The 18362-nt window shown below is 35.7% G+C and overlaps 2 protein-coding genes across 10 annotated transcripts in view; both read right to left on the bottom strand.

Moving 5' to 3' along the window:
• Positions 1-1860: 1860 nt before the first annotated feature.
• Positions 1861-7576, bottom strand: LOC112058334 (uncharacterized). 2 transcript variants are annotated; one of them, XM_024099092.2, is made up of 5 exons: positions 7345-7576; positions 6112-6287; positions 4166-4347; positions 3333-3789; positions 1861-3122 (listed from the first exon to the last, which is right to left on the bottom strand). In XM_024099092.2, the coding sequence occupies exons 1-5, from the start codon at positions 7434-7436 to the stop codon at positions 3016-3018; spliced, it is 1014 nt and encodes a 337-aa protein (XP_023954860.2). In that variant the 5' UTR covers positions 7437-7576; the 3' UTR covers positions 1861-3015. The 2 variants fall into 2 exon arrangements, with proteins under 2 accessions (XP_023954860.2, XP_023954861.2); XM_024099093.2 differs by lacking the exons at positions 6112-6287; positions 7345-7576 and adding an exon at positions 5277-5975.
• A 778-nt stretch (positions 7577-8354) lies between these two features.
• Positions 8355-18362, bottom strand: part of LOC112058329 (uncharacterized) — a 76735-nt gene continuing 66727 nt past the window's right edge. For all 8 annotated transcript variants that reach the window (XM_024099082.2, XM_024099078.2, XM_024099080.2 and 5 more), the window contains 2 exons: positions 13321-14493; positions 8355-11168 (listed from right to left, as the gene is read on the bottom strand). In XM_024099082.2, the coding sequence (XP_023954850.1) occupies positions 11007-11168; positions 13321-14493 (1335 nt within the window). In that variant the 3' untranslated portion in view covers positions 8355-11006. The remainder of the gene's footprint in view (positions 11169-13320; positions 14494-18362) is intronic.

Raw genomic sequence — 18362 nt, 5'->3', positions numbered from 1 at the left:
GAATAACCACAGTAGATATATTACAAGCAGTATAATAACTCGGCCATATTTTTGAAATAAATACCTACAGCCGCGCGCTCCGTAAACGTGTGATAGGGCTGCCTGCCTCCAGCATTTTAATTACATTTGCCAACTTTGTGTTTCCATTTAGTTATGTGATTGTAAATATACTTTTTTTTAAATAAACAAATAAAATACTTTGTAAATTGTAGTAAAATAGGAAGTGATCAATAAAATGCGTGTTTGTTTTTTGATTGGTAGATTTAAATAAGGCTGATACTAATCAATGATCTTGAAGGACCTTCATATATTTATTTTGGTGATGCCATCTATCTATTACCACCACACTAGGTGACCAAATAATAAAAAATCGGTCAAGTGCGTGTCGGGCCACGCGCAGTGTAGGGTTCCGTAGATTATGTTAGCACTTTAACCCCTTATGTAATGTACAAAAATACCGATAACGATACCCCCACACTATAGAATAGACGATAAAAAATTGACCCTGACTTGGCATGTAGGGAAGGAACTACAAAAAACAAATTGAGATTGACCGGGTTCGCTAGTAGTTTAATAAAAAAATCTGGATAGGTATATTGATATCAGCTGACTCTTTACTTTTTTTATTCAAATACAATTAAAGTATGAGCAACACAATAATGTTGTTAAATTCAAACAACTTCTTTACGTAACTTCTTTATTACCTTAAAATACAGGTATACAAAACATACATGTCATAAGATTTAAATCTATGTATTACATAATAATCAAAGAAAACAACCTAAATGAAGAAGTTAATAAATAATTATTTAATAATATTATATTAACGTTTACGTCATTTACCTATTTACACAATTTTATCATTTAAGCATTTATTTATATATATATTTATTAAATTATGCCTTTAGAATACAAAATATTAATCAAACTTTATAAAAATAATAACTTTTTTCCTAGTCGTCATAATTAAAAAATCCAATACACTGCGTTCGTCACCGCGGCACAGTCGCAACGGTCTTCACCCCACGATCACCCCACGTACGAGCTGCGTAGGTATAGCTCGCGTTTCGACCTTTAATATGAAGTCCAACTACTGCTTGTAATATATCTACTGTGGAATAACTCAGTTTGATACTTGCAATTTAATTTTTTATATAAATAACTAGCGGACCCGTCAAGCTTCGCTTTGATTATGTGCACATCTTCACCAAGTAACATATTTACTCATGAAATCTTTCCTATCCCAACTTTACTCTAACCCTTTACTCTTAAACGTTTGCATGGGAAATAGAAAAGCGTTGTTTCTGTAGATAAGACTGCGTGGAATCGAAATCACACAAAAGTGAAGATTACGCAATGAACTTATATCACTGTGTCAGTACTCTCTCTTTTCTCTTCTTTAAAAAACATACATAGATAATGTACAATCATAGTAATGTAATGGTAATATCATCATAATCATCATCATCATCATCATCATCATCATCATCATCATCATCATCATTATCATCATCATCAACCCATATTCAGCTCACTTGAAGCACTGTGAGCACGAGTCTTCTCTCAGGATGAGAGAGTTTACGCCTTAGTCCACCACGCTGGCCAAATGCGGATTGGCAGACTTCACACGCAGAGAATTGCTCGTGTGAAGCATATTTAATTTCCTAAAATGCACATATCTGAAAAGTTGGAGGTGCATTGTACAGACTCGTAAATCTGTGGAGGTGCATGCCCCAGACAATTTATAGATTATACAGCTGATTGCCGGTTACATAAGATACTATGCATACTATAGGTACCTACTTGGGATAATAATTGGGACGAAGGTTTTCTAATCAAAACGCTATAAAAAGAAAAGCATTTTTTTGTGATCTATCATTTTATTACAGCATTAAAAGATTTCAAACGTTTATTAAGCAGTGACAAAATACATACACAGATACCTATACAATATTATATCAAATATTTTATAGGTACATGAAAACGAAGATTTTAACAAGAGCTAACAATTGAAATCTAAACGAGCGTCGTAGGTTCTTTGAGTCAAGTTATATTAAATGCAAATCTCGAAACGCATCAAAATGACCTCAAATTGGCAGCGATTCCACTTCACTGCACGAAACTTTTCAAAAGTCTACCCATAATGTGGCGAATTCTTTGATCTTTCAACTATGCAATGTTTAGTTAATTTTTGGATAGAGCTGATAGTTTTTTATCTATGGTATTTATGGGTGATAGTTTGTCTAATGAAAGTAGAGACTGAAATCGCTTAGCAAATTCAAAAAAATATCGACTAATCTTTAATAAAAAACGTATATGTGTTTTTTTTTTCAATATGTAGTAATGTTTTCAACATTACTACATATTGAAAAAAAAACTTGCAATTATCAAACTTGAGTTACTTAAATATTTGCACTATTGTTTAGGGAACGCCCTCCATTTTTTTTTTAAATTTGCTGGTTGATTTCAGTCTATACTTTCTTTAGCCAAACTATAGTTATGTAGCTGCAAACCAAACTGTATCCCCCCATATTTGGATTGACACTCGCTATGGAAGCTTTAAACACGTATTCACGGCGAAAAAAAACAAGTGTGCTGTAAACCACAGAAGTAAAACTTCTTTAGCAATTTGTTCTCCCTCTCAATGTCTGTAAGCTAATTTACACAAAAGCCATCTATGAGTCTAAGGCATAACTGCATCGCAATAGGCTCTTGAAATATACAAAACGGGATTGTTTCAAAGTTTTTTAAGAACGCCATCTATTGGTGGTTTAAATATTAAACACTGTTACACTATGCCTGTAGATGGCAGCACGCATTTTAAAAGCCTCCCCGATTACAGTTTTCGTAACACACTCACCAGCTTACTCCCCAAACAAGCATAAAAAATATATATACGGTCGAATTAAGAAACCTCCTCCTTTTTTTGGAGTCGGTTAAGAAGTTTTACTTCAAAAAGAGGCTGATAATGAGTCGTCATCTACCACATTCCCATGAAATGTCACAAAGATAAATTCATTTTATTGTATTGCTTTCAGTAGCATTACTATCAGGTGCAAGCTCTATCATAAACTGTGATAAGTCATTGCTTAACGTGACATATAGTAATGGCTGGGTCTCCACTGAAACAACAAAGACAAGTAAACGTTATTAAATTATTAAAACTTAATCCAATAACAGTAAAAGATGTAAAGTAAAAGTAAACATATAATTAAAAAATTAATAAACTAGACTGCACTGAAAATACAACAAAGTAAACTATATTTAAACTTTATATTTAGTGCTAACTATGGGCCTTATTAGAAGGCTCAAAGTCACTCAGCGGGCATTACCTGTGATATAAGAAGAGTTAGGCACAGCAACTTCACAAGAATCTGCCACAGTTGGCTTTACATCAGCCTGGTCGAATTTCAGAGCATCAGCAAACACTAATTCAGGAGCTGATCCAATTTCTGCTTCATCTTCAACAATTTCTTGGTCAACTTTAATCGTCTCATTGTCTATTGGGACATCAACTTTTCTTCTGATTGGTGTCTTTTGTTTTGTAACCTTTTCTCTAACTACTTGTACGGGAGGAATATTTGCTATTTTCTCATTTGCTTCTCTTATGGCTCTCGAAATTTCACTTCTTATATCATTTTTGACGTCTTCTGTTAAATCAATGCCACTGTCATTGAGTGTGATGTATTTTTTAACTGGTTCATCATCGCTGGAGGATTCACAGTCGGGCTGTATGTGTTCTTTTAGAAATAAGTTTCGCCATTTCTTAATTAAGTCATCAGCTAGACCCTGAAATATAAAATTTAATATTGAGAATATTACTGCAATCTCATCTTCCATTCGAAAAATCTAAAATAGCCTAGCTAGACTATGCTAGGCTAGTTATATTTTATTATTTTTGTTTGAATCCCATCCTTGAGTACAATCTCACCTAATGTTAAGTGATGATGCAATCTAAGTTGGAAACCAGCTAATTTGGAATTAGGAACAGGATGAAAATCCACACACCTTTCAGTTTCTATCAGACCTGGGCCAAATAATAAAACCTCAATCGGCTCCAGCTGGAGATCAAACCCAGGACCTCCGTCTTATAAATCCACTGCACCACGGAGGCAGTCGAAAATTACAATATATATAATTTTCATTTAACAAAGTTAATACTTACAAATTTAATTGACTTAGGTATTCTCAACATATAGTGTTGTGGGTGTCTCTCAAGCATTTCACACTTTTGGCACAAGTCAAAGTTATCACAGGTGACACACTTGTAGCGGAACCCATATATGTGCTTGTCGCAACTGTCACATATAATACCTTCATGGCTCTCTGGAACTACGTCTGGTTCATCTGTAAATTGCATGAAATTTTAAGATAAAAGCAATGAACATCCAATAACATACTAAGGACTATCACGGACGCCCCTTGGTTCACTCGCAACAATGAAATCTGAATACCTTGAAATGCCAACTGTTTGTGAGAAAATCAGTAATAACTGCAAAAAGCACAAAGAAAGGTTAATACGACATACCAATCGCCTCACTAGCTCATTGGTTGTAGCGTCGCAAATCAAACGCCTGAAGCGAGCTGACATGCTTGCTGAGTAGATGATAGCAGAGCTATGGTTCTCCTGTTAGAAACCGCCATATAGTCTAACAACTGATCGAAGATCCAAAGAGAACAAGATAAAAAAAATGTACATATAGATATAGATCTACACAACAATGCATAGCATATGTTGTCCCTAGCAACACTACACAATTAGACTCCTTCAGTAAGAAGGCTGATTCAGAACTACTAGCACTCAGTGGGAAAAACCTATGTATCTTAGTACGGGCACTTAACAGTGTGGACTTAATAGACACATGTTCAATCTTAAGCTCCAGGGCACAGATCTGTGCAGGCTTTGTCTACAGGCAGAGGAAATACTTCTGCACATTCTATGCAGTTGATCAGCTCTAATACATAAACCAACTTCCACATAGGGCATTTCATTCTTAATTTTTAATTCTTTCACCAATTAGACAGTAATGTTATTTGTTAATGTCACGCTATATTCTGTCCATATAATCACAGGGGAACAGAAACTAATAATAAAGTCTTTATTTACTTCCTACATTAATACAGTTAGTTATACAATTTTTATAGGATTTTCTTTTTACATTATGTATGAAACCCATTGTCTTGGGTATAGGCCTCCTCCAACAGAAACTATGCAGGTGAAAATGTTGGGAGTCTGCTAGTATTGGTATCAGCCACTATTTAAAGGTGTTACTTACTTTCATCACTAGCCCCTGGCAAGCTGACAGCACTCGCAACAATGAAATCTGAATACCTTGAAATGCCAACTCTTTGTGAGGAAATCAGTAATAACTGCAAAAAGCACAAAGAATGGCTAATGCAACATACCTCGCTCGCTAGCTCATTGGTTGTACCGTCGCGAATCAACCGCCTGATGCGAGCTGACATGCTTGATGAGTAGATGATGGCAGAGCTATGGTTCTCCTGTCAGAAATCGCCATATAGTCTAACGACTGATCGAAGATCCAAAGAGAACAAGATAAAGAATTGTACATATAGATATAGATCTACACAACAATGCATAGCATACATTGTCCCTAGCAACACTACACAATTAGACTCCTTCAATAAGAAGGCTGATTCAGAACTACTAGCACTCAGTAGGAAAAACCTATGTATCTTAGTACGGGCACTTAACAGTGTGGACTTAATAGACATATGTTCAATCTTAAGCTCCACACAGGGGCACAGATCGGTGCAGGCTTTGTCTACAGGTAGAGAAAATACCTTTGCACATTCTATACAGTTGATCAGCTCTAATACATAAACCAACTTCCACCTAGGGAAATTATTTGTTTATGTCAGGCTATATTCTGTCCATGTAATCACAGTGGAACATAAACTAATAATAAAGTCTTTATTTACTTCCTACATTAATACAGTTAGTTATACAATTTTTATAGGATTTTCTTTTTACATTATGTATGAATCCCATTGTCTTGGGTATAGGCCTCCTCCAACAGAGATATGCAGGTGAAAATGTTGGGAGTCTGCTAGTATTGTTATCAGCCACTATTTAAAGGTGTTACTTACTTTCATCACTAGCCCCTGGCAAGCTGACAGTAGGCAGAGCATCCAAAGATAAATGTCTATTCACAATAGTATTAGGAGCGAAGTGTCGGGAACAGAACCTAAGGGTTTTCCTCAGTTTATCCATATCCTTGTCGAGGAGATCATCTCTGCAGGCACGTTTGAGCCACAGCTTCTGGCTGTAAAGTCCATACATAAAACAAGTGTTAATTAAGATTTTAATGATGTAACTTGCAAATTCCACTGCAACCAATGATTTTATAGGATAACAAGTAGCCTATATGTGGCTCACATTCCAGTGAAAGTACCATTAAAATTAGGTCAGCCATTCCAAAGATCAGCCAGGATAAACACACACACAAATTTTAAAAAAGCTTGTTTGTGTATTGGTATCCTATACTGTAAGTAACTTAAGTCCTATACTATAAGCACTTCAGAAAACAGTTACCTTAAAATCACAGACAGGCACTTCAATTTTATTTATATGACATATTTATTCATTGAGTAGCGCGATAGATGACGATATCAATTAATTCCATTATATATTTATGTATATATAGTTTTTACACTTTGAATACACAACGCAACATTGTAGATAATATTTAGATATTATTTGTTTAAATAATATTTGTTGTTGACCACAACCAACATTGAGTTGTGTATAAATTTCCTCTTTTGAGCGCCTTATTTTTCATGCGCTAGTAATACATCTGACAGTATTTAATATCATTGAAAAAAACCCAAGAACCTTCCTAAACTTTTTTTTTCCTAACCTTTTTCTCTCTGTCACACTATGGACAGTAAATCTCAGCTTAATTATAATTTTTAGATCAATATTTCTTTGCAAGCTTAAATGAAACTGGACAATAAAACCAATATTTTGTTTTGTGTATTTTAGTTTAGTACTTATGAAACATAGGAGGCAGATTTATCACTATATAATAATAATATTTATTTATTGTTTTTTTTTCTTATTTTAATTTTAGTAATATGAATAAGTATGGACTTATCTACACTTTATAGAGGAAAGATTTGTTTATTTGTTTGCATTGAATTGGCTCTGAAACTACTGGGCCGATTGACCAATTCTTTCACCAATGGAAAGCTACATTATCAGGGAATAATCTACGAATTACATTTTTTCTACGAATTCGTACAGTAATGGGTAACGCGGGTGAAACGGCGGGTGTTTGCTAGTTTTTATTAAACATTGTTAAATATTTACGACTTGCTTACCGGTGTTTTTGTTTTGGCAAACTGTAAAAATTTAGATGTTTATGACTTCTGCTATTGCGGTTACAATTGGGAATGCAACAATAATTAACCATGTTTGATTAAATTATTAATTAAATAAATAAATTGTATACAAAAATGTAAACAACAACAAGGACATGAACTTGAAGTTGAACATGAAAAAGACAACTTCTTATATTTTAATCTGGCACCGTATTGCAGATGCAGATATGTCATTGTCAAGTAAAGCACACAGATCAAGGAACATATTTTGACACAGATTATGATAAACTAAGAATATTGTTTTTTTATAAACTGGTCTGAGTTCTTTCTTGTCTTCCTAAACTGAAGTAGCGTCAGCATCTCCTTGGAGTTTAAATTCTTTGGTCACAATACTAAAAATGCAATAGCTGCGGGTACATAAAGAGGCCAAACTTTCTGCCTGAGATTTAAATAAGAGTATTTACTATTTACTAATAAATTATGGATAATAAGTTAGTAATAAAATCAATAGAGTGTTTATTTGGTATTTGGTAACGAGTAGGTATTATCATGAGATAAATACTTATTAGTTACAAATATTTGCTTTTGCTTTTTATGTTTAACTGTATTAAAAAAGGTTGGATAGGCTTATACCTCAGACTAATTATATAAGGATCTGCCTTGCTGGGCTTATCTGTCAAAGTAGGTATATGAACAACGATCTAATATCTAATGCTATTGAAAAAACTGTCTCTATAGGATCGATTTTTCATAGTGGTAATCGTGTTCGTCGGTTAAAAATCTCCGTATAAATACATTGTGGTGTAGTTGAATTTTGCAAAAAGCGGTCAAAAACTTCCAGCTCTGTTTATGTATGATATAAAACGAAAGCACGTTTTCCTCAGAAAATGACATACAATTTTATTCGTTCGTACTTCGTAACTATCTATGTATCTAAGGTAACTATATTGTCAAAGGGGCTATTATGTAATCATCTTGTCCCAACCAGGAGAGAAAATAAAACACATACGCTATGTTTAACAGAAGTTCATAACTTTATTTCTTTTGTATTTTATAGTGCATTTAGACTTACAACCACATGAATATAACATTATTTACATACACATCTATTTATATACATACAGGCACACTATTTTTGTAACATGGAATCTATCAAGCAGAGCTTTTGTCGGGAATTTTTGAATTACTATTTTCAATGATGGGAATACGCAGACTATTCGGATATACGTTAACTTTTATACAGGAAAAAATCGATCAATAAAAATAGCAAAAAGGTGAGCCATGATAGAGTTTGGCTAATGAAAATAGAGACTAAAATCGCCCGCCAAATTAAAAAAAAATTGGAATAAATTCTCAAAATTATAGTGCAAATATTGGAATAACTGAGTTTAATAGGCACTTAAAGTAGGTATAGGTTGTAATATATTCACAAACAAAAAAAATATTTATACAAATTACGAAAACGCATGTTTATTTAATTTGTTTAAATATTTTTTTTTTAATTTGGCGGGCGATTGCAGTCTACTTTCATTAGCCAAACTCTAATAGTGTTGCCAGAGGTCCCAATTTTTAACTCTGATTTAAATGTCCCGCGCGGGACAGGCTCAGTCCCGTTTTTCAGGAATAACTCGACCGTTTGTGCGGTCCGTTGTTGTGAGAAAAGAACCGCGGCTGGTTGGCACATTTACTTTTGTCAGACTACTGTTGGAAACGCCATATTTTTCTAATGAACAAAACTTTTTTGATTTAGATGTCTGTGTTTTTTTTTTTCATAAGACGAATAAGACTCAACTATTTAACAGTAAATCCAATTTACACATATTTTTATTAAAATACATTTTCAATGGATATTTTTACTATCAGTCACGTAAACGAAATTTGAACTCAAATAAAAAGATAAATATTCAAAAACTTTTGAATTGATACGATCTTTTTACGATGTCTCGTTTTCGGTGAAAGATTCCCGCTTTTGTCACTCAAAAAAACTAAATCCCGACTTTATGATTGCAACGCTGGTTTATACGTAGTGGGAAATTGGCATTTATTTTTTTATAATATGGATGGTTTCGGATTCGAATCAGATGAACTACGGACAACCTTACGAGGTAATATATGTAGTTGCGATCTTGTATTACTGCCATGCTATGACATTACACGGTATCTACAGATACGGTGTTTTGTGGTAACTCTCTTATGAGGTCCTCGCACGTGGTTACATATAGGTAAGTATAGTCGGATGCAATATTTTTGCCGTCTCCAAACGTGCCTTGAGCCGCGCAATGAGTTTGAGATTTATTATACGAGTAGATGCGCTATAGCATGGTGCGGGTGACAGTTCGTTTCACTCTTGAAAGTTTGTCGCGATTCACGATATTAGTAGGTACGTATTATGAACGTCATAAGGCAACTGTCACCCGCACCATGCTACAGCGTACATAGTATACGTATCAACGGTTACGTAGGGGCGCGGCGGCAGGGCATCATCTTGATTTTTGTATGACCTGCGCGTTAGGTATCCACACCTTATTTCGGAGACGTCATGAAGATCGCATCCGACTATGCTGGCGTTTAAAAATTTTTATTAAAACTCAAAAATACCTTCAGAAATGCATTAATAGTATTCACAGTTTCTAACAAATAATAGGACCGTAAAAACGAAGGACTGCGATTTTTCAAATTTAACTAATAAAATTTTACTAATTCAAGTTTTACTAATTTTCAACAAATAAAAAAGTAACAAACGTTATAGTTGCCCTTACGATTTTTGAAAGTTCCCCTCGATTTCTCCAGGATCCTCTTATCAGATTCTGACATGATGACAATGGGACCACCTCAAGAACATATTTCAAACAAAAAAGACATTATTCAAATTGGTCCAGGCGTCTTCGAGTAATTAGGTAACATATACACAAAAAAAAACTTACGCTTGATTTAAAAACCTCATTTTTTTGTAGTTGGTTAAAAATACAGTGTTTTGTCATAATACGGCAGAATACAGACTCCGAAAAATGACTAAAATTACACATCATACATACATACTTTCGATATATTTTACAAAATAACTAACAACTATAAATGCATTTTCAACATGCACACAAAACTGCACTTTTCTAAATAATTTTAGAATATCAACATTTTAATAAAATGGTTCATCAGTTCCATAGTCCGGGGGAGTATTCACACTTATCCGCAAACCACTGAGATATATTTACAGATCACTTGAATATTCCAGGGATGTTACGGAGCTTCGAAACCGACTCCGTTAAGTCGGAACTTCCAATTATTATTATACCTTCGGCTTCGACGTCGGCACTGTCACTTTTTTTATTTATTTTTTTATTATTTACAAGTTAGCCCTTGACTACAATCTCACCTGATGGTAAGTGATGATGCAGTCTAAACAGGCGAGGATGAAAATCACCCAAACATGCCTATTTTTTCATACCAATTTATTTTATAAATAAAAAAATAAAATGAAAAAAATTTGACTGAATAATTTTTAAATGAGAAAAATCTCACTTCTGACCCTGATAAATCAAATTATAAACCTCCGCCATCGGTTCCGAAAAACCTCCGTTACATCCCTAGTGTATTCACACATAGCCACGGGATAAATCCAAATCCGGCACTTTTATTGTGAACATTTTTGTTTGAGGGTCACTTCACACACATCCGGCGCCCCAGCACCCGCACCACGGTATCGAGCCGTCCTGCGGGGCGGCAGACAGTTTCCTCGATTTATGGGTACACGCTGATCCGAGGGAGTTGACAGACGAACACACACTGTTCGTTCGCTCGTGTTCTGAATGCGACGTCGTCATCTCCTAGAATGAATAAATTAATTATAAATAAAAACCAGATTGCGTAAAAAAAAATAAAGTCGGTTTACTGACGATAGTTGAACGTGACAACGTCATGGTGGAATGGCTGCATTTTTCAAAACAAAATGTTCGTTTTTTTTTGAATACTGTTTAATAATCTTCATAGACCAGAATATACTTTATTTCTTGTAAAAGTTGGCAACCCTAGAGCGAGGGAACGACACATGACGTCATCATTTTTCGAGTGTGCAGCCGACTGCATCTAATTAAAAGACGTTGTCACGTCAATAATGGGAAATACCCTATGAGGCCATTATTGCCTTGCGTTGCGTCGTCGCAATAGATCAACGCATTGTATGCCACACCTGTGTTGCGATGACGCACGGTGTCGCAGTGCAAGAAGACAACGCATACTCGGTCAGTCTCAGATATGCAGACAAAATAAACGACGACGCAACGCTTTTATGTAGCTTGTCATTTATAGTATATGGAAAACGACGCAGCGTCGACGTTCCGACAGTGTGAAGTAACACTAAGATCGTAATGATCGTAATGATCGCTCTAAGATCACTCCCAAAACAGACAAAAAACCTGAGAATTCAATGACTTCTCATACTCCTATAATAAAACTCCTCTTTGAGATTACGGTAAAAAAATATTATTATTATCTTATCACCGAAATATGAGAATATTTCGGTGATAAGATTTACCATGCATTGATGTAAATAAACTCCTTCCTTTAAAGATCTTTACTATAAAAATATTATTGTGAAACTGATTTTAAGTCATTAATAATACTTTAAACGTATATAAATCTTAAAAGTGTGAAAATTCCATATTTTACGGAGCATAACTAGGGACCTACATGTATACCTCAGAGTATACTAGGTAATTTTATGAGTTAAAGTTTGTGGTGTTTTGGGGGTAAGTAATCTCTGTACTGAACCGTTTCTGAAAATTCTTTTACCACCAGAAAGCAACTTTATATTTAATCCCCATATTGAAACAGGAACGGGAAATACGCGAGTGAAATCGCGGGGTTTTGGCTTGAAGGTAAATAAAGAAAGAGAAACCATAAGAAGAAACCACAAGAAGAAAATCCCGCGGAGCGTTTTCTAATCGGTAATAAATAAATGAAAAGAAAACCAAAAAAAAAACATAAAAAGATAAGGCAACCACACGCGTCTATGTGCCTCTTTACATCAAACAAACTAAAATTATGTTCTACACTCGAAATTTTCTAAAATATGGCGTTTCATGGTGTGAGGATGCGTCTAATAATAATACAAATTAAATGTGATTATACTATAATATACATACATATAATTACAAACAATATAAATGACAACAAACATTAATAAAGTAAGCTTAATGTTAAGAATTTAGCATATGCCTCAAGGTACTTTTCTAATGAAATAGTTAATTATTCCCTGAGCTACAAGCCGAAGAAGACTTGGATAATCTAGAATTGAAAACTTAGGGGTAATCACAAAAATTAGGAATTCCCGAAAAGTATTTTACGTACTTTTTGTCTGAAATTAGGAAGGTACTTCAATATTTGACACAGGAAAACTAAACCAGCTATTAAATTATTGGCAAGTGGACTCAAACTCCTAAAACATTTATCTTTTATTTTCACGTGATGTTAAGTGATGATGTCTTAGATTCATAGGAAGACAGTTAATAAGTTAATTTAGAGAGGGAAGAGTATATTTTTAATCTACGCTGCATTGATTGACGGTAGAGTGATAACTATGCTTAAATGACCATTACAAATTTAGAAAACAAAGATATCAAATGCCAGAAATCGAATCCTCGGTTTCAGTTATAAAGCAAAGCACAGTCCACAGCACAGAGAAGTTCTTGTACAATACCATAAAGAAACCCATGAGTTTCTATATTTTATCATAACTACATCTAGCACACGCTTGAATGAACGAGCTTTATCTAAAAAAACTTGGCTAAGATTCTTTTATTTTCTAATCAAACAAAAATACACGAACTAATGGGATGAATCATTCCTAGTGCACCGTCTTCTTTTAAATATTTTAATGGGTTGAAAGATTAGGCGTAAAAACGCGTGTGACTACCCTAGTCTTGGATAGATGACACTATGAAATCTCATGTCGCTTTCTACAATGGTCCTGAATAGTACCTGATAGCTATCCCGCTTGTATCGCGGGCCATAGCTCGAGGATGACATGGTGTTGCGTGGCACCGGCCGGTGCCTTGTGCAGTGTTTGTGCTTTGGGTCTTGCTCCTCGATCAGCCTTTCGTTATCACTCTCCACTTGGACAACTATCCCGTTTTTTACTCCGTTCTTCGCCTCCGCTTTCTTCTCCCTTCTTTTCCTTTCCCGTTTCTTAAACGTCAATGAGAATCTCTTCCGTTTCTTAGCTTTAGGAGACTCTTGTCTTTGGGGTATCGTGGATTTATCTCGGTCCGATCTACTTGTATCATCGTCGGGCGGTGGCACTTGAGATTCTGAATCGGTTTTAAGAGTTATTTCTGTACGCGATGAAGAATCTTGTTCACCGTTTCTATATGCCACCTCCTTCTCAAGATTCGCTAGTTCCATTCGTCGTAATTTCTTTGGTAGCTTATTCACTGTAGCGTATATCGGTTCTTCGTTGTCACCGACTGGAGCGGATCTCGATCTAAAGAAGAAATCGAACTTCTTCGGCTTGCTGGGCATCTTCTTTTCAACGAACACAACAGTGCTCGCGACTTCGGTGGTGGTCGAATGTACCTCGTCTCCGGATTTCTTACTAGGGCTACTTGGAATGGGTGTCGTTCTGGGATAATCGTATGTGAGTTCTATATTCTTTTCTGTTACGTAACATTTTGGTGTTTGCTCGTTACAAGCTTCAGTCTTGGCGTTTGAGTCACGATTTTGACAGCAGCACTTCTTTTGCACAATGTTTCTAGTGTTACACATGAAAATGGAGTTCTGTTGGATGTATGTCGTTTGTATCGTCGTTGGGGAAGGTTGGACTTCGCCCAACAAATCGTCGACGTTGCCTCCGGTGTGGAAACGCTGAGGTTGGTAGGGAGCTATTACGAATCCTGGAGGAGGTGGTACAATGTGGAAGGGTTGTGATGTGACGGATTGGAAGAATCTCGGTACAGTAGGAGCGTCATGAACCAGCACGTCGACAGTTCGATCGGAGCCATTGTCCTTCGTATTTGGCTGTATTTGCGCATTGTTCGCTGTTCGTGTAGTCTCTTTAATTGTTATTGCGTCCTTACTGTTCGACTGGGCATTCTCCTCGACCGCTTTAACATCTTTTTGGCACTCGTCACAAGTACACGGAGTCGCTGCACCACTCTGAAACGATAAATATAATTTTATAGCGTATTATGATCTTGAAATCTGAATTGGACAACGACAGTAACTTTGCGTGCATTAAATTATGTAATTGTTTAAATGTTTGGCGATTATTATCGTATGCATTACGCATGCACAGTGAATTGGAACTTTATGTACACGGTGCAAATATTATACAGTGCATTATAATTATTACAAATTACTATGCAATTGGATACTTATACAAATGGGATAAATTACTCTTCAATTGGATACTTTTTTCGTAGTCAGGCTTTAGTTAATCACGTCTAATAAGTATATAACTTTTATAATTTTCATTAAATTCATTAATCCACTGAATTCTATTGATATTCCGTTTGACACTAGTTTCGAGAGCAGGTGAAACGAAAAATATATAAAAAACTTATCAGATACAAAAAAAATTCTTTTCAGCATTTTGATGAAAGCTTATAAAGGGCAAAGACGTACCGCTAAGCAATTTAGCGTTTCGGTACGATGCCGCGTAGAAACCGTCAGAAGTATGTCTAATAACCTTGTATTTTTAATAAGTAAGCTCCACCACACTTCTCGTATCTTAGACTGCATCGTCACTAAACATTAGCATGGTTATTATGTATCCCGGTGTACCATTCAACATATGTACAAGTCACTAGTTTTTCATCATATTTTCGTTTATGCAATCATCTAAAATTTGTATTTTCATTCATTTTACGTACAGTAATATAGAAGTGGTAGTCTCAAGTAGTAAGATTATTTCAACGAAAAACCGTTAAGTACTCACGTAATTTCGTTGAAATAATCATGTTAGATGATCGTAAAACGAAAACATCAGTGCCAATGACGTACTCACGTACGAATTATTGTTGTCTAGGATGTTTACAATTTTTGGGCGCACGCATAATTCGGGAAAAAATAAATTGCTTTTTTAGACTATGGTCATATCTGAAGCGACCACTACTGAAGCACTAGATTAAGTGAGACTACACATTACATTTTATTAATTTTTGCCTTCACACGTTAGGGGGGCCCCTTTAGTCTTCTGTAGCTACGCCCCTGTTAGTATCATTGGCGTATCTAGTATTATTTCCTGGGCTGACCCCCCACATGACAAGAATCGAGATTCTTTATTATAGTATTTACCTACTATGTAATTGTTATTATTTGATACTAGCGGACGCCCGCGACTTCGTCCGCGTGAAAGTCGATGTAAACTTTTAACTACCTCTATCCTACCTCTACCCTACCCCTACCCTACCCTATCCCTACCCTACCACTACCCTACCCTACCACTACCCTACCCTACTACTAAAAATGGAGTAACTTCTCCCGTTTTCTCAACATTTCTCTTCACTGCTCTGCTCCTATTGGTCGTAGCGTGATGAAAAGTATACTATAACCTGCCCAGGAGTATGTAGAATAATTGTACCAAGTTTCATTAAAATCCGTCCAGTAGTTTTTGTTTCTATAAAGAACATACAGACAGACAGACAGACAGACAGACAGATAGACAGACAGACAGACAAAAATTTTATTGATTGCATTTTTGGCATCAGTATCGATCACTAATCACCCCCTGATAGTTATTTTGGAAATATATTTCATGTACAGAATTGACCTCTCTACAGATTTATTATAAGTATAGATTTAAAATGATTTTTGTGTAAAACTATCAGTATTTTGAAGTTCAGAATTTCAAATCCAGGTAGCCCAGAATCCTAGGGTGGGACAGACCATTCTAGGGTGGGCACGGCCCACCCGGCGCCACCTCTATATACGCTATGGTTAGTATTACTAGCACGTAGTAGCCTAGTACGTATGTAGGTACTGTCGACAGAACAAAAGCGTATAGTCCTGAACGCGTTGGGAGGTCGTTTCAAAATTAGGAGTGACGTCACCTCGACGTATTTGTCACGTTATTGTGATTTGGACACGCACGTGCGTCATTTCCGCGCACGCGAATGTATTACAAACAATTTTACTTACGAATCTTAATACCGGGATTTGAATCCTGTGTAATGGCATGGATCCCGGGATCCTGAATACCAGGACCTCGGGTACGATGGAGGAGCAAAAAATATAATAACAATAACAGTTTTCAACTAGATACACTACCATTACAGAATAAGTAATGATTGTTTTAAAAAAATCACGTGCAAATTTAGATTTTGTTTCCAAATCAACCATTATTAAAGACACAAACTTTACAGAATTTAAAATACATTTAGAATGTAAATTAGAATAATAATCAGAGGCACACACACATAAGAAAAAGAAAAAAATATATAGTAAAGAAAATTTAACATTATCACCAATGATTATTTAATACTATAGATATGTTTCGTGCCTATAAAATCCCCGCAGAAAGTGATCCGAATTTAGCGACTCTACTAAGCACTCACATACACAATTTTGTGTTTACTAATATATATTTTACACTTCCTAAACACACAACTCGACATTGTAGACAATAAGGTACTATATTAAATAGCTTTCGTTGTTTAATAAGCGACTAAATGAAATTAAGACAATTATGCACATTAATCCGCCTCAGTTTTGATGGCCTATCTCTAGTATAAAATATTATTGGTTATCATACATGGTAAATTAACTGAACACAATTTCAACCAACACCGAGAGACATGTAACCAATAACCATGCACACTCAATAAATGCATCAAACAAACCATCATATCCATTGACGGGTTGAAGACATATTAAGGCAATCGGTGCCAGTAACACGCACTGCGGTCGAAACGACCGCCGAGACTCGACTGAGTTTATTTATAATTTCTTTAGGTGCCACAATATTTTCCTCGCCCGCCCTTGACTCAGATTTCTCCAGCCGAAAATGAAAAACCAACGGACCTTTTTGACCATTACGATTGATATTTCATTGACTTTGAATTTAGTTCCCGCTAATGGATCTATTTTGGTGTAATGGCCACTAAAGTTTCGTAGTAGTACGTCAAACAGTCTATCATTGGTGCGATATAGCTATCGAGGATTGTTTTTCCGTAGCGTAAATTTACGAGTGTTGTGAGATTTAGTTCTATAGTTACATCTTTATTTATGTATCGAAAGTCGAGATCTCTTCACAATTTATATTTGCTGGCCTATTCACTATTTTGGTTTTTACAACCTATTCAAATAAACATCATATCAATTGAGAAAAACGGTCGGAGGCCCTATCACAAACCCTCGGCCGAAGGCCGGTGTATACAAAAGTGCGCGGCCGGAAGCCGCGCGTTTTTTGTGCTTGGATAAAATGGGTAAAATTCCCAGCCGTAGCCACGGTCGGAGGTCCTATCACAAGGCCGAAGGCCGGTGTACAATAAAGAACGCGGCTTATATCATCTATTTAATGTATGATATACACCAGTAGACACCGGATGTCATTTGTTACCTCAATATCGTATATTGTCAGCTAGCATTAGTCAAAGATAGTGAATTAGTAAACCACACAGATAAATAATAATTATGTGGTATAAAACGACTACATCTTTTTAAACTACATTATTGTTTTATGAATCTACATCGAATCTACATTGTTTCTTTAATTTTGCAAAACTTAATTATAGTAGTTCATACAGTATCGTATTATAACTTAATTTCGAATCAACGACTTTATATTGTCATGATTTATTTACTGACCACGTTCGCTGCGGCACTCTGGTGCGTTACGAGGTTTTTTGACCTCATACTAAAGCTTCATGTGGTGCGGTACGAGGTCCGTCGACCTCGTAACACTTGAAGATACTAGACTTACGAGGTCAATTGACCTCGTACCGCAGCGAACGTGTTGAGAAATATTTAGGAAGTGTAGGTGCGTAGGTTAAGGAGTGAAAATGAAACATGTGCGCGTCCCGGGG

This window comes from Bicyclus anynana, chromosome 25 (assembly GCF_947172395.1).
Source record: "Bicyclus anynana chromosome 25, ilBicAnyn1.1, whole genome shotgun sequence".
NCBI lineage: Eukaryota > Metazoa > Arthropoda > Insecta > Lepidoptera > Nymphalidae > Bicyclus > Bicyclus anynana.
This window is presented reverse-complemented; position numbering and strand designations above follow the sequence as displayed.